Consider the following 15233-nt stretch of genomic DNA (forward strand, 5'->3'; position numbering starts at 1 on the left):
GATATTCCTGAGATTGTCTGCCTTTAACCTCGAAAGAACCAAATCAGCAGTTTTCCCAGTGTATTTCAGGGTGACCCGTCTGGCTTTGAATATAACTGCTCATCTCTTCTCTCCCTTTTCTCCCAATAATAAATACTGGCAGAAGGATATTGTTATTAAAGCCGGCATAAAATTGTTAGAACTCTGAAGTTGTTTGTTTCAAAGGTCAGTATGAGCCAGTTCATTCTTTGAACCAAAGAGAGTTTCTCACCCTCGTGGCTGTTTTTGGGGAGAGCCTTAGATGACGGCCTATTAAAAAGACTACAAAGTAAGTTCTGTTATCTCTTACTTCACACAAAGACTGGTGTCCAGGATCAAACCGATTAAAACGTCCCTAACATCCATTCATCGGTATGGCGATGGCGAAGGGTGTGGTTACAAGGGATGCTGGGCCAGCCTCGTGAGGATCTGTCCCTGGTGCCGTTCCTAATGACACTTTGAATGGTGGCCTTTGTCATCTCTGTGAGTCAGTTTCTTCCTTCAGATTTGAGAGGGGATGACTGAGGCTTCCTCCTACTTTCACTGTGGTCCTGTTGAGGGAGAAGCTAGCACCTTCCTTGGGCTTGGCTTTATGTAATCAGCAGTTGGCACCAAGGCTTAAGTTCTGGTGGTTCGGGTGTTGGTCCCATATTTGAAAGACTCAACGAGAAGCGACAGCAGATACAGACTTGGGAACTATGGCAACCGTTTCCTAGTTAGTCTTTGCCCATAATCTAAGGGTCAGAATCTTGGTGGCAGAAGTGGGAGATGGGACAGTTACTTGAAATACCGAGGTGACAAAGAGTCCGGTGTCGCCTGGGAGTTGCGGCCATGGTCACGAGCAGTGAACAATTGCAGTGTCCGCTTGTAGCGGCTGATGTTTTACCATCCTTTAATCGTATTTTTTGTATCCATTTTATTTTTTTTTTAATTTTTTTTTAACGTTTATTTATTTTTGAGACAGGGAGAGACAGGATGAACGGGGGAGGGTCAGAGAGAGAGGAAGACATAGAATCTGAAGTAGGCTCCAGGCTCTGAGCTGTCAGCACAGAGCCCGACGCGGGGCTCAAACTCACGGACCGTGAGATCATGACCTGAGCCGAAGTCGGACGCTTCACCGACTGAGCCACCCAGGCGCCCCTTTATATCCATTTTAGTATCGTCAGGTGCAGCTGGGAATTACATTCTGTATCATTCACTGTTCCTTTCCACCTTGTAAATACAGTGTAAGCGATGAAAGTTGGGGGCGGGGAAGGGGGAGGAGGCAGAAGGGGCCGTACGAGTCGAGAACATCGTCACCCTTTGGAAACGTGGGGGCTCGGTCTCCGCAGGGAGGCCGTCAGATGTGACCAGCCATCCTGGAAAGAGGCGAAACAGATACTGAGTTTAAACATTTGATCCCAGATGCTCCTTCAGCCCCGCCCCTCCTGAACCGTTAACTGAAGTTTGGAAGGCGAGTTATGTGTGGACGCCTAAGGGCTTCCTTTATTTCGTTGCTAGATGACGCCCAAATCCAAACGGAAGAGTATCCATAGCCGGATGCTGCGGCCTGTTTCCAGGGCCTTCGGTGAGTTATTTCTGTGTCCGTGAAACACCCTCAGCGGGGACCTCGGGCCGCTTCGGGGCCGTTTCCCGGGGATGCTCTGGGGGGCAGCGCCCAGAAGGGCAGTCGCGTGGTTTGTGAACGCATGCGTGTGCGATTGGGTGAGGGGCCTGACGTGACCTTTAGGAATTCCGCAGCCCATCCGGAGGCACTCAGCTTGGGCCCGGGGCTCTGCTTCGTTTCAGAGATGGAGTTTGACCTTGACAAAGCTCTGGAGGAGGTGCCCATCCACATCGAAGACCCGCCCCTCCCGTCCGCCCGGCAGGAGAAGCGGAGCTCGGGGCTCATCTCCGAGCTGCCTTCTGAAGAAGGGAAGAAACTGGAACACTTCACCAAGTTAAGGCCGAAGCGGAATAAGAAGCAGCAGCCCACCCAGGCGGCGGTAGGTGGACCGGGCCCCCCACCCCCCACCCCTCCCGACCCAGGGGGAGCGCGGGGGACGGACCCCCCGCACGACCTCCAAGCCCGTGTCTCCGCCGGGCGCTCGGCCGTTGGGGAAAAGATCATGCGGTCGAGCGCCCAGGGCCTCGGAGCGGAGTTGCCCTTGGAAGAAATCCTTAGAAAAGTCGCGGTCCCGTGCGGGAGCCCAGTGGACCCCGTCCAGCAGCCTGCGACGTCTGATGCGGACGGGGGGCAAGGAGGCGCCGAAGAACTGGTGTGTGACTGACTCGAGGGTGCCCACCCCTGCCCCCCCCCCCCCGGCCGCGTCTGCCTCCTCCCCGCTCACCTGCCCAGCCCGGGTGGCGAAGCGGGGTTCCCGGGGCAGCGCGGAGACCACACCCCGTGTCCCCTGCGGGACAGAGTGGGACGGTTTGTGCCGCGCGGCCTTCACGTAGCTTACCCCGTGCCCCTCCCGGGCGCACGTCTCCCCTCTCCTTTCCAAGGTTGGCCCCGGGGTCTCTGTCCCCATCTCCCTTCCCCTGCGGTCCCCCGGAATCTCTGCCGTGTCCCCACCCGCCTCTGCGGCCGCCCTGTCCCCGCTGACCTAATCCCCTTCCGCCGGGTCTCAGTGGTTACTTGACAAAGAAAACTGCATCCTTCCCGAAACCACTTCCCGTGGGCTTGGTGTCGCCACGGGCTTCCTTTTCAACCCCCCCCCCCCATTCCGGTGACGCCTTGGAGTGTGTTTCTTGCTGCCTGGGCCGTGTGGGCAGAACCCGGGGTTACAGTCCGTGGCTGACGCTGCCCTGTCTGCTCTAGAGTCAAATAGTCACCTGCCTCCTCAACGTCAGCGTCCCAGAGCACCTCGGGCTCAGGCCGTTCAAAACTGGGCGCGTCTCTCCCTGTGAACCCGCCTTCCACTCACTTCCCTGTCCGCCATGGCGCATCACAGGTGACGAGCCAGGAACCCAGATATGATCCTCATGAGACCCCAGGTCCCGGTCCCAACCCAGACCTCCTCTGCCTTCCTCCTTGTCATCCCTGCCTTTGTTGCTTCCCACCCAGTGTCTCAGTCCTGCAGAGCTGTAGCCTTTTCCTCGTCACTTCCCCTCCCCGCCCCACACACCTCCTGGGCTGACAACCACTCATCTTTCAGATCTCCTCTTGCCTCAGTGTGCCAGGAAGCCCTCTCGGTCTCTACGTCTGTGCTCCCGTAAGGCTGTGCTTGTAGGACTCCAGGGGAGGCCATTCTCACAGACCGGATGTGCACAGTGCCCCGCCTGAACAACCTGCCATGGAGGCCGTGGCTCTTCCAGTGCCTGCTGTTCATGACTGTTATAGCTGCCTTTCTAGCTCTTGTCATAGTGTTTTCGAAGCACTCTCTCCTCCTCGTCTCTAAGCCTCATGTAGGAAGGCAGGTAGTTTATTACCCTTGGATTTATGCTCAGTGGTGAGTGTGGTTTCAGAATAGGGTGGAGGGTCAGAGGTACTTAGAGGATGCCGTGTGGATGACTGGAGGCGTCGATGGGTAAAGGTCACAATAATTATGTGCGCGGTCAATCATTTATTCATCCCTGTTCAGGCTTCTTGTGTTGGTTAATTTCTCATTGGAATCTGAAAAGCATGACCTGGTTTCCCAAAAAAAACAAGGAAACAGCTTTAGTGCTTTGTTTTCTGATTTACTTGATTTTAACTTTTTAGTCCACTGTTACATATTCTTAGAAGAATACACTTTTACAAATCTTATTTTTATTTTTTTTAATTTCTTAAGTGTTTGTTTATCTTTGAGAGAGAGACAGAGCGTAAGTGAGGGAGGGCAGAGAGAGAGAGGGAGACACAGAATCCGAAACAGGCTCCACGGGCTCTGAGCTGTCAGCACGCAGCCCGACGCGGGGCTCGAACCCGCAAACCGTGAGGTCATGACCTGAGCCGAAGTCCGGCGCTTAACCGACTGAGCCACCCAGGCGCTCTGAACTTTTTTTAAATGAGGCCTTTTTAGATAGGGGAAAAGATGACCTCCCCCACTCTGGATTCGAGGTGGTTACTGAATAAACGGCCCCTCTGTGGCTCTCTCCGCGTAGAGAGTCATTAGCAGCGTAACTTGTACGCAAAACGGCGGCAGAAGCGTTTCCTTGATGAAGTCAGTGACCCACAGAAAGAGAATATTGTGGACGTATTTAAAAACCAAGAAGGGGAGGGAAGACGGCTGAGATAGGGTCCTCGTGGAGGGACGCACAGGCATATGCCGCGGAGGGTTTAGCTTCGGCCACGGCGGAGCCGGGCCGCGTGGGCTCGGGCTGTCCCATCCTGGGAGCCCTGCCGGGACCCGGGCTGTGTCCTGAGGTGGAGGGCTGTGGCCGTGGCTCCGAGGCCATCTGGCTTCTTCCCAGAGGTCTGGCAGGTGAGAAACTGGCGCGGCTCGCTTCCCTTTGGGCTCGCGGCGAAACTGGACGAACCTCGGATGCCACAGCGCTTGCGGTTTTCAAAGTGTCTTCCTGTGTCTCGAGGCCGCGACGTGGCCCCGTTTTCAGCTGAGGATGAGGGGCTGACGGTTTGTCTTCCTCACTAGCGTTCCATAGCGACGGTCACTTCTGTTGCTGCTTGGTTTGCTTTTGCTCGGACCGAGGAGACTCCGTCTGTCCTAAGTCTGTTTTAACTTTCTAGCGCTTGCCCTTGACCTCGGATGCCCCTACGAGCCTTCCTAAGTATCAGAATGCTCAGAACCAAGGTGTGGCTTTCCTTTTCTTTTTACTTTTAGCATTTCTGACGCCAACTGTGTGGGTTCCCCCACCCGGCACCCCCTTCCCCAACTAATTCTTCGACTCTGGACACCAACTGAGCGTCCTACAGTTCAGCTCTGGCACTACCTGGAGTTAAGCTGGACCCCACAGGTTAGGGGCTCAGGGGCACCCCCACTTGAGACACCAGTCCCAGCGTGTCATCTGTACTTCTGAGCAGCTGACTGTAAATTCTAGAGAGGGTCCCACACGCTGCTCCCCAGGTATGATAATTTGCTAGAAGAATTCAAGAAGACACTTTACTTACTACTACCGGTTGATCATAAAGGACGCGGCTCAGGGACAGCCACATGGGTGAGATGTGTAGGCTGAGGTGAGAGAAGCCCCTCTCTGGGCAGGTCACCCACACACACACCTCCGTGTGTCCCCGGGGGCTCTGCCAACCTCATCACTTGGGGGTGTTCGTGGAGGTTCCGTTAAGTAGGCTTGGGCACGATGAAATCGTTGGTCGTTGGTGACCAGCTCCGTCACCAGGCCCTCGTCCCTCCCCGGGGTCAGGGATCGGGCTGGAAGTTCCAGCTGTCCTATTATGTGGCTGGTTTCTCTGACAACCAGCCCTTATCCTGAAGCTGCCTGGGGGCCCCCAAGCTTTTTATCGTAAACTCAGAAACGGTTGGAAAGGGCTTGCTCTAAGTATCAAAAGATGCCCCCATTAGCTCTGTCACTCAGGAGATGGCAAGGATTTTAGAAACTCTGTGTCAGGAACCAGGACAAAGGCCACATATGCACTCTGATAGCCCACAAGGCTAAGTTAAATGCCAACGTGTCCGTTTCTGTGGGGCCAAACTTGGATTACTGTGTCGTAACTTTGGTTCCTGTGCCAAAAATACACAAATAAATATCTACATAGATATGAAGAGTAGACAACTATTTTTAAAAAATAATAAAAATTCAATCTTCGGTCAAACTACAGTGCTTCTAAACTACCAGACATCTTAGGAATAATTGATACAGACATTTTACCTGTACATTTTAAGTCTTTACTGAACCTCTATAAAAACAAACCAAAAAAAACACCCCAATTTATTTTAATGACGAGATAAAATATACCAGTTTCTTCTTTTTTTGCATTTCATTAATGTGTATGTAAGAACACTTCAACATTACATTGTGGCTGCTTCGTCTGTAGACTTGAATCTCGGAGTGTAGTTGTGAGAGACAGACGTGAGCTGGAGCTCTGGCAGGTTCTCTCTTTCCCTGGCAATGTGTGTCTGGACATGGGATCTTTCTAAGCTTGCTTCTAAAATACCAGCACTGGGGCGCCTGGGGGGCTCGGTGATTTCGGCTCAGGTCATGATCTCATGGCTCATGGGTTCGAGCCCCACATCGGGGTCTGGGCTGGCAGTGTGGAGTCTGCTTGGGATTCATATTCTCTCTCTCTTTCTCTCTCTCTCTCTCTCCCCCTCTCTCCCCTTCCCTGCTCACACTCAAATAAATGCACATTAAAAAATAATAAAATAAAATCCTGCCCACATTATTGAGCTGTCATGAGAAAAAATGGAATAAAAGTATACAGTCCTTTATTAAATGTAAATATTGTTCCTCAGAGCTAGTATTGCCGTTTTATTAATATTAACTGTCTTTACTATATTAATATTTGCTTTCCCCTTTGTCTCCTGTTCCCCTTCCCTGACACTGTAGTGGAGGAGAAGAGAAGAATGTCCCTAGAAATGGATGTGTATCACCCTTAGCTACTCTAATTTGGTGAATTTTTTACTGATTTCATTAAGGAGCAAGCCAACTATTTTATAAAAATTCACATTCAAAAATTACACCCCTAGTGGAAATGACTTTTAGAGAGTCTGCCTCGGGGCTGGGAGCTTCACGTGGGTAAACGAAGAGTGGCGATGCCATTTTCCAAGCACCAGGGTGTGCCCGCGTACCTGTGGAAGGGCACGACAGGTGGGAGAGGGAAGGGTAGTGGGGGTGGATATTAGGACAAGTCCCTGGTATTTGAGAATGTGCCTCTTGCTCACATCATAGTCCGACGTGCGCATGTCTGGCCAGGGGACCCCACGGAGGTCATTCGGGGACCCAGGCTGCTTTCGTTTACGGTTCTTCCTCGTCTTTGGTCCTTGGAGTCCCGTCCGCTCAGCTGGAGGATGACAGGAGGCACTCAGGTTCACACCAGGAGGTTTGATAGGCCGGTCTGACAGTGATACCGTTAGCCAGAGCTTGGCCGGGTCGCTGCCCCTCGGGAGCCTGAGAACCTGACCATGACGCCCAAGGGCCGGGGCCAGCGTGCTCGCCCGGGCTTCGTACCCATCCACTGCCCGTTAGCTACCGCCTCTGCTGCCCTCGCCTGGCGCCCCCACAGGGGAAAAGCATCCCCTAAAGGAAAAACCATTGAGGGGCGCCCGGGTGACTCAGGGGTTAAGCGTCGACTTTGGCTCAAGTCATGATCTCGCGGCGGGTGGGTCTGAGCCCCGCGTCGGGCTCGCTGCTCTCAGCACAGAGCCTGCTTTGGATCCTCTCTCTCCCTCTCTCTCTGCCCCTCCCCTGCTCTCTCGCTCACTCTCTCAAAAATAAGCGTGTTAAAAAAAATCTGCACAGCAGAATGAGATTCAGAAGCCAGGTTCTAGCTGCGCGGGCCGCTAACTAGCCGCTTCTCCACTGGAAGGAATTCTACGGACGATCTACTCCTTGTTCAAGGGAGTGGGACGCCCAGGGCAAGTAACCGACCTGCCTGTGGTCATCCTCTGAGTTATTACCGTACATCATGCAGTGGCTTTGCTCCACCTGACACGTCAGCGTCAGCCGGCCCCGTTTCTGGCGCGGCCCCACACTGCTTAGCCCAGGGCCGAAGTTAGCCAACTCTGATTAAAACCGACCAAATCCCAGTAATCTGTCATCTCCCACGTGTTTCAAATGACGGTACCACAAGGCTGGAAGGAATTTCAATGTCGTCTTGTCCGGTCCCCTTCATTTATTTCCCCCATTCCTCCCCCCTGCCTCCCTCTGGGAACCATCAATGTAGTCTCCGTAGTTAAGAATTGGTTTTTTTGGTTTGTCTCTTTTTTTTCCTGTTTGTTATATTCCACATACGGGTGAAGTCATATGGTATTTGTCTTTCTCTGACTGGCTTATTTCACTAGCATAATACACTCGAGCTCCATCCATGTCTCTGGCAAGATTTGGCAAGATTACATTCTTTTCAATGACTGAGCAATGTTCCATACCTTATGTATACCGTATCTTCTTTATACACTCATTTATAGGTGGACACTTGGGCTGCTTCCGTCATTTGGCTCTTGTGAATAAGGCTGCAGTAAACACAAGGGTGCGATAGCTTTCTGAATTAGGGTTTCCGTATTCTCTGGGTGACTACCCAGTAGTGAAATTACTGGATTATGTGGTAATTCTTTAGTTTTTTGAGGAACCTCCACAGTGACTGCACCAGTTTGCATTCCCACCAGCAGCACATGAGGGTTCCTTTTTATTCACATCCTCACCAACACTCGTTGTTTCTTGTGTTTGATTTGACAGGTGTGAGGCGATACCCCATTGTGGTTTTGTTTTGCGTTCCCCTGATGATGAGTGATGTTGAGCATGTAGTCATGTGTCTGTTGGCCCCCTGGATGTCTTCTCTGGAGAAGTGTCTGTTCGTGTCTTCTGGATTATTTGGGGGGTGTGTGTGTGTGTGTATGTGTTGAGTTGTAGATGTTCTTTATATATCTTTGTCACTAACCCTATAAGGGATATGTCATTTGCAAATATTTTCTCCCATTCAGTAGGTTGTCTTTAAATTTTGTTGATTGTTTCCTTTGCTGTACAGAAGTTTTTTATTTTGATGTAGTCCCAAGAGTTTTATTTTTGCTTTTGTTTCCTTTACCTCAGAAGACATATCTAGAAAATTGTTGCTCTGGCCAATGGTCATAAAATTATTGTCTGATTTCAAGCCTCACATTTAGGTCCTTAATCAATTTCAAGTTTACTTTTGTATATGATGTGAGAAAGTGGTCCCGTTTCATTCTTTTGCATGTTGCTGTCCTGTTGTCCCGACACAATTTGTTGAAGAGACTGTCTTTTTCTCACTGCATATTTTTGCCTCCTTTGTTGAGGATTAATTGACCATATAATTGTGGGTTTATTTCTGGTCTCTCTGTTCTGTTCTGTTGATCTGTGTGTCCGTTTTTGTGCCAGTACCATACTGTTTTGATTATTACACCTTTGTCATATGTCTTGAAATCTGGGGTGGTGATACCTCCAGTTTTGTTCTTTTTCAGGAGTGCTGTGGCTATTTGGGGTCTTTTGCAATCCATACAAATTTTAGTATTCTAGTTTTTAGAAAAATGCTGTTGGTATTTTCATAGGGAATGCATTAAATCTGTAGATTGCTTTGAATAGTATGGACATCCTACAATATTTGTTTTTCCAATCCATGAGCATGGACCTTCTTTCCATTTGTGTTCTCATTTTCAGTTTTTTCCTCAGTGTTCTATAGTTTTTCGAGTAAGGATGTTTCACCATCATGATTAAGTTTATCACTAGACGTTTTATTCTTTTTGATGCATTGGTAAATGGGATTCTTCTTTCAATTTTTTTAATGTTTAATTATTTTTGAGAGAGACAGAGCATGAGCAGGGGAGGGGGAGAGAGAGAGAGGGAGACACAGAATCCAAAGCAGGCTCCGGGCTCTGAGCTGTCAGCACAGAGCCCGACCTGGGGCTTGAACTCACAAACTATGAGATCATGACCTGAGCCGAAGTTGGCCGCTTAGCCGACTGAGCCACCCAGGCGCCCTGGGATTGTTTTTTTTTTAATTTCTCTTTCTGCTACATTATTATTAGTGTATGGAAATGCAGTAGATTTCTGTATATTGATTTGGTATCCTGCAACCTTACTGAATTCATTTATCAGTTCTAATAATTGTTTGGTGGAATCTTTAGCAATTTTTCTATGTATAGTATCATGTCTAGTGAAAGCTGTATTTCTTCCTTACCAATTTGGATGCCTTTTATTTCTTTTTGTTGTCCGATTGCTGTGGCCAGGACTTTTCAGTACTGTGTTGAGTAAACGTGATGAGAGTGAGTTTTTTAATAGCTGTAACCACCTCAGTGACTGGTATTGGTTTTACTCTCAGGCATGTCATGAGCCGTATTTCGAGCCTCAGGTGCAAGAACACCTGGGAAGATAATGTGTTTCACTTGGTCGGGTTTTGATACTGAGTAGAGGAGAGCATACAAACTGGGTAGGCGCGTGTAGCCATTTCTGTGGTTATTTAATCAGTTGAGAAAGTTTCCTTCCTAGTTTGCTAAATTTGTTTTCAATGAATAGCAGTTTAATTTGATTGGCTTTTTCTTCAGTAGTTCTGGAAATTGATCATTTATTTTTCTCTTTTGTTTTGCTGTCGTGGTGAATTGCACTGACCGACCTTTCTAATGTTGTATACCATTCTTAATAATCATGATACTCTTGCTTTTTTGTTTAATTCTAGTATAATTAACATACAGTGTTATATTCATTTCAGGTGTATATTCTTGCTTTGTTTTAATATACTGCTGGGCTTCGTTTACCATATTTTATTGGGATTTTTTAATCTATGTGCGTAAAGAAGAGAGATCTATAGTTTTCTTATTCTCGTCTAGACCATCCATCTGCTTTGGGTTTCAGAATTATACCATCTTCATAAAATTAGTTCGGAAATTCTCCTTTCCTATTCTCTGGGACAGTTTGTACACAGCAGAGATTTTCTGTTCCTCTCCTGGGGAGCCATCTGGGCCCGATGTGTTGTGTGTGCGCAGGTGATACTTCTGTGCAGAATTCCTTTCGTAGGGATTTGATGCCTTTCGTTATAGGTCTAATCAGATTACCTAATTCTCCTTGAGACCATTTTGGCCATTCATATTTTTCTAGGATTTTGTCCACTTAGTCTAATCGTTCATTTAGTCGTGTATAGAATTCTCATAACTTTTTAATCTCTCCTGTATCGTGTTTCTGTGCCCCATGTTTTTTTTCATTTCTGATATATTTTCATGCTTCTCTCCTAATTTTGTGAGGCTCGCTCTTTTATTAGTCTTTTTTTGGAGAATCATCTTTTAGTTTTATTAGTCCTCTTAAGCTCATTAATTTTTGCCTTACGTTTTTATTATAGTTCCTTCATTTTATGTCTTTTGGGTCCCTTATTTCCTGATCTGACCGCTTAGCTCTCACTGCTGCCTGTTTCTTACTGCCTAATGTATGCATGTAAAATTCCAGGACTGTTCAGCTCGCTAATTAGCGCTCTGTGTGTGTGTGTGTTCAGAGTTACTAATAATACACTAATTGTCCTTCCTTCCTGCCCATCTCTCTCTGTGCGGCCTGTGGAGACATTACTAGAGGTCTGACAGCTCCTGTCAGAAGCCAGGTGCACCACCCACGGTGTCTCCCTGGCACGTTCATCTTCATAATCCTGGCGGAGGGTGGTCTGAATTGTCATTAGTGCTCATAATCACCGGCTTATCCTCTAAGCACTCACAAATGGTCCTTTTAGCCTGTATTCATCCCCCAGAGGCGCAAAATCTACCTTCTTGATTTTTCAAATACCGCCAGCAGCCATTCCGATGCCCTGTTTTGTTTGCAGAAGCCTTTCTGTGAGTACAGATGCAATCTGTTCCGACTGGCTGGGGAGGGGGCTTCTGCTCCCCTCTCCCAGTAACTACACAACGCTTTTTACTTATTTTTTTATTTAATTTTTTAAATGAAAAAGAAAATTTTTTTATGTTTATTTATTTTGAGAAACAGAGGCAGGGAGGGGCAGAGAGAGAGAGGAGAAAGAGAATCCAAGCAGGCTCAGCACTGTCAGCACAGAGCCCAATGCGGGGCTCGAACTCACAGACTGTGAAGACCGTGACCTGAGCCAAAGTCAAGAGTTGGACGCTTAACCGACTGAGCCACCCAGGCGTCCCCGTGCCACACTTTTTAGCCTGAAATGTATTCTCCTTGATAGAAAGACCAAAGTCAAATGGGATTTGGAGAACTTCTGATGTCTGTATGTCCCTTTCCTTTCCTTTTGCTAGAAATTGAGCTGAAACGGCGTGTGTGTTTGACCTCGAACCGTTTTGACAAACTGCATTTCATTTTTGCGTTCGGTTTTTGTGCCGCTCTTCATACAAGCTGCCGACATCGCCACTTCCTATCTTAACCGATGCATTTTAAACCACATCCCCTGGAAGGTCTCCTGGTGATCCTGGACTTCCCATAACCTCTCTGCTCGCAGTGTCTTCGTGTCTAGCATGACCCGGTCGGCCTGGGGGATCACCTCTGTGGTCCACCCAGCCCTGAAAGCGCTCGTCCTACAGGAAAGCAGGCTGCTTGTTGGGCCCCGTGGACCTCCATGACTGAAACCCATCGATGTCCTTCCTCCCTGACCCCAGAGAACTTGCTGTGCCAGCGGTGAATTCCATGTCAAAGCAGGAAGCAAGGAAAGGGCTTAGAGGAGAAATTTACGCTAGTAGAAAGTAATTTTTTTTTCTCAGAATGGGAAAGGGAATTTGAGAGGAAGCCTCGGAGGGGAAGCGTGGGCGCACTGGACGGAAGGCCCGTGTTAGGACCGTACGTCCTGGGCTCCTACCCTTCCCATCCATCATTCAGGTGACCTGCGTGGGTCCCCCTCGCCCTCTGAGCCCCCTGTTTGCTGTGACTAACCAAATACTACGATAAAACTATCTTTCCTTTTCAGTGCAGAAGGTACAAATGAAAATGAAATCATACGGTGCAAGACACGTGTAAACCATGAAGCATTGTACAAACACAGGGAACCATTATTACTGTGGAGAGCCCCCTCTCCATTGTTTTACAAGAGGAAAAGTGCTAACCCTGAGCCAGTTCGGTGCTCCTTTCCCTTTTGTGGTAAAAGTTACTCGTGAGCTCTCTGGCCATTGCTGAATTCTACAACTCGGCTGATTGTTTGCTCTGTTAGAAGACCCGGGAAAGCCTTGCTCCGATATAAAGCACCATCCCGAGGAGAAATAGAATTGTTTTTATTCACAGCGTCCTTTTGTCCCGTATCTGTTATCTGCTCATGTTCAGCGGTTGGCAAACATGAGCTCAAACACACGGCTCACGTTCATAATGGAGATTTCCCAGCGAGTGAAATGGATATAACTGCCTAAAGCAAATGATCAGTTTTTTCTTTAAACAGCGCACACAGAGGTCTTTGCAGACCTCAGCCAAGTTCCCCTAGAGGCAACTTGACACTTGCACATCAGGATTACAGAAAGCCACTTCCCCACCACTCTGTGGCAAGACCTCCAAGACCAGATAGCCCAGCCACAGGAGAATTTGCCCTTGTGCCCAAAGGAATGGGCAAGACAAGCCCTCTTTCTCAAGGGCCTACAACCGCTGGGTGTAAAATATTGACCTAATACACCATTGCAGACGCAAATCAGACATATTGCTGAGCTCACTGTGAGATTTCCATTCAAAGACAGTTGCTAACTTGGTAAGTGATTTCCTCTCCTGAGACCCAAGCTTTGAAGCGTCTGCTGGACCCCTGACCCTGGGTTTCCCACAGCACCTCAGATGCTTGTCAGAAATTGCACTCATCGTCGTCTTCCCCAAATCTGGCCTTTTGACCTATGTTCCCTAGAATCGTGCTCCCATTCACCCAGCCTAGAAACTTCGACATCATCTGAGGCAGCTCCTTTCTTGGTACTCTCGTTTCTCCAGGCCTTAATTTGCTCCTCACCTCCTCCAGATCAGACTAGACTATTACAGGAATCTCTTTTGTGTTCCTGAACAGATTCCCCTACTTACAGAGGTGCCCGGGGGGCTCAGTCGGTTAAGCGTCCGACTTCGGCTCAGGTCATAATCTCACGGTTCGTGGGTTCGAGCCCCGTGTCCAGCTCTGTGCTGACAGTTCAGAGCTTGGAGTCTGCTTCAGGTTCTGTGTCTCCCTGTCTCCCCCTGCGCGTTCTCACTCAGTGTCTCTCAAAAAATGAATAAATGTAAAAAAAAAAATCAGATTCCCCTACTTACAGTCCCTGGCTTCTCCAACTTCATGCTGCTCTAGAATTATCTAAGCAAAATACAGGTTGGGCCGTGCCACGCTTCTGTGGGGTCCCTATCGCCTACGGAGTGAATTCCACACTCTTTCGTGCGAGATTCAAGGCTGTTCACCATTGGTCCTTGTATCATTAGCTGGAAAGCATTCGTTCAGCTAGAGATAACGATATGCGACTAAAGATGGCTTCAACAGTGAGAAATCCTGATTTTCTCAACAAGAAACCCAGGAGTCTCAGGATCAAGGACTGGCTTATTCAGCAGCAAAGCTCCAGCACCTGGATGTTTTCTGCCGTCTGCTCGGTCGTCCTCCACATGTTGGCTTTTGTCCTCAGGCTTGTACCCCCTTGAGCCCCAGGTGGCCGCTGCAGCTCACACATCACATCCTCCCACGTATAACCAGGCAGAAAAAATACGCTCTGTCTGCAGCAAACCGTGCTCCCGAGCCCCTGGCAGATTTCCCTTCTGTCTCACCAGCATCATATCCTACGCCATGCCTACCAGTCACAGGCGATACAATTATGGGGTTTGGCTTCTACAAATAAGTACTCACACCTTGAAATCAGGCTTCTTCCCGCAAGAAAGAAAGGAAGCAGGGGAGGGGACCCGAGTGGCCACTGTTCGCGTCTGCCGGGGTTTGTGCTTAGCAGCTGAACCCACCCACGCTCCATTGGCCCCTGGCCCCTGGGGTCATCTCCAGTCAGACCCTAGCACCTGTCGCCTTTTTTCCGTGCATTCCCTTTGCCCTCAGATCACCTGCAATGCTCTCTCCGCCTGTAGGAAGGTGGGCTCTTCCCGGCCACCGCCTCTGACGCGCCCACCAGCGTCAACCCCGCACCAGGCTCTGCGGTCCTGGTGCATTCCTCACTTTTGTTGCCTCCTGCCCTTGCCACAGTTGTACACGCGATTTGCATTCCCGTAGCACGTGAGGGCCCTGCTCAGCCAGTCCTGTCCTTCCCGGGGCCCGTGTCGCGGTGCCTCGAATGCGACGGTCACGTTTGCCGAGTGACGTTGACCGTAAATTGCCATTTCGCCCGTTTGGTCTGCAGGTCTGCGCTTCCAGCATAGTCTCCCAAGATGGGGAACAGAACGGCCTCATGGGGAGAGTGGACGAAGGTGTGGATGAATTTTTCACCAAGAAGGTGACCAAGATGGATTCCAAGTGAGTTCAGAGTCCTGTCACTAATAATACTGTTGGATTCACCTGTAAGTTCTTAAGTTGCAACTCAACTTACTGTTCCAAGGTTTGTTTGTTTTATTTATATACATTACGTGGGATTTACTCTTCGCATGGTTTGCAAAATGTGATCTCCAGACCAGCAATCCTCACTGTCAACTGGGAACTTACTGAAAATGCAAATTCCGAAGCCACTACCCCAGACCCACTGACTCAGAAACTCTGGACGTGGGACCAGGCAGTCTGTACTTTATTAAGCCCCCAGGGCACACTG

The 15233-nt window shown here is 49.1% G+C and overlaps 1 protein-coding gene across 2 annotated transcripts in view; it reads left to right on the plus strand.

Moving 5' to 3' along the window:
* The window catches only part of CARMIL1 (capping protein regulator and myosin 1 linker 1), a 311314-nt gene that overhangs the window by 267662 nt on the left and 28419 nt on the right, over window positions 1–15233 (plus strand). For both annotated transcript variants that reach the window (XM_047103122.1, XM_047103121.1), the window contains exons 30-32: window positions 1519–1585; window positions 1807–2003; window positions 14832–14944. In XM_047103122.1, the coding sequence (XP_046959078.1) occupies window positions 1519–1585; window positions 1807–2003; window positions 14832–14944 (377 nt within the window). The remainder of the gene's footprint in view (window positions 1–1518; window positions 1586–1806; window positions 2004–14831; window positions 14945–15233) is intronic.

This window comes from Lynx rufus, unplaced genomic scaffold, assembly GCF_022079265.1.
Source record: "Lynx rufus isolate CCGP_SWC_20201006 ecotype Redwood Valley unplaced genomic scaffold, mLynRuf1.p SCAF_6, whole genome shotgun sequence".
NCBI lineage: Eukaryota > Metazoa > Chordata > Mammalia > Carnivora > Felidae > Lynx > Lynx rufus.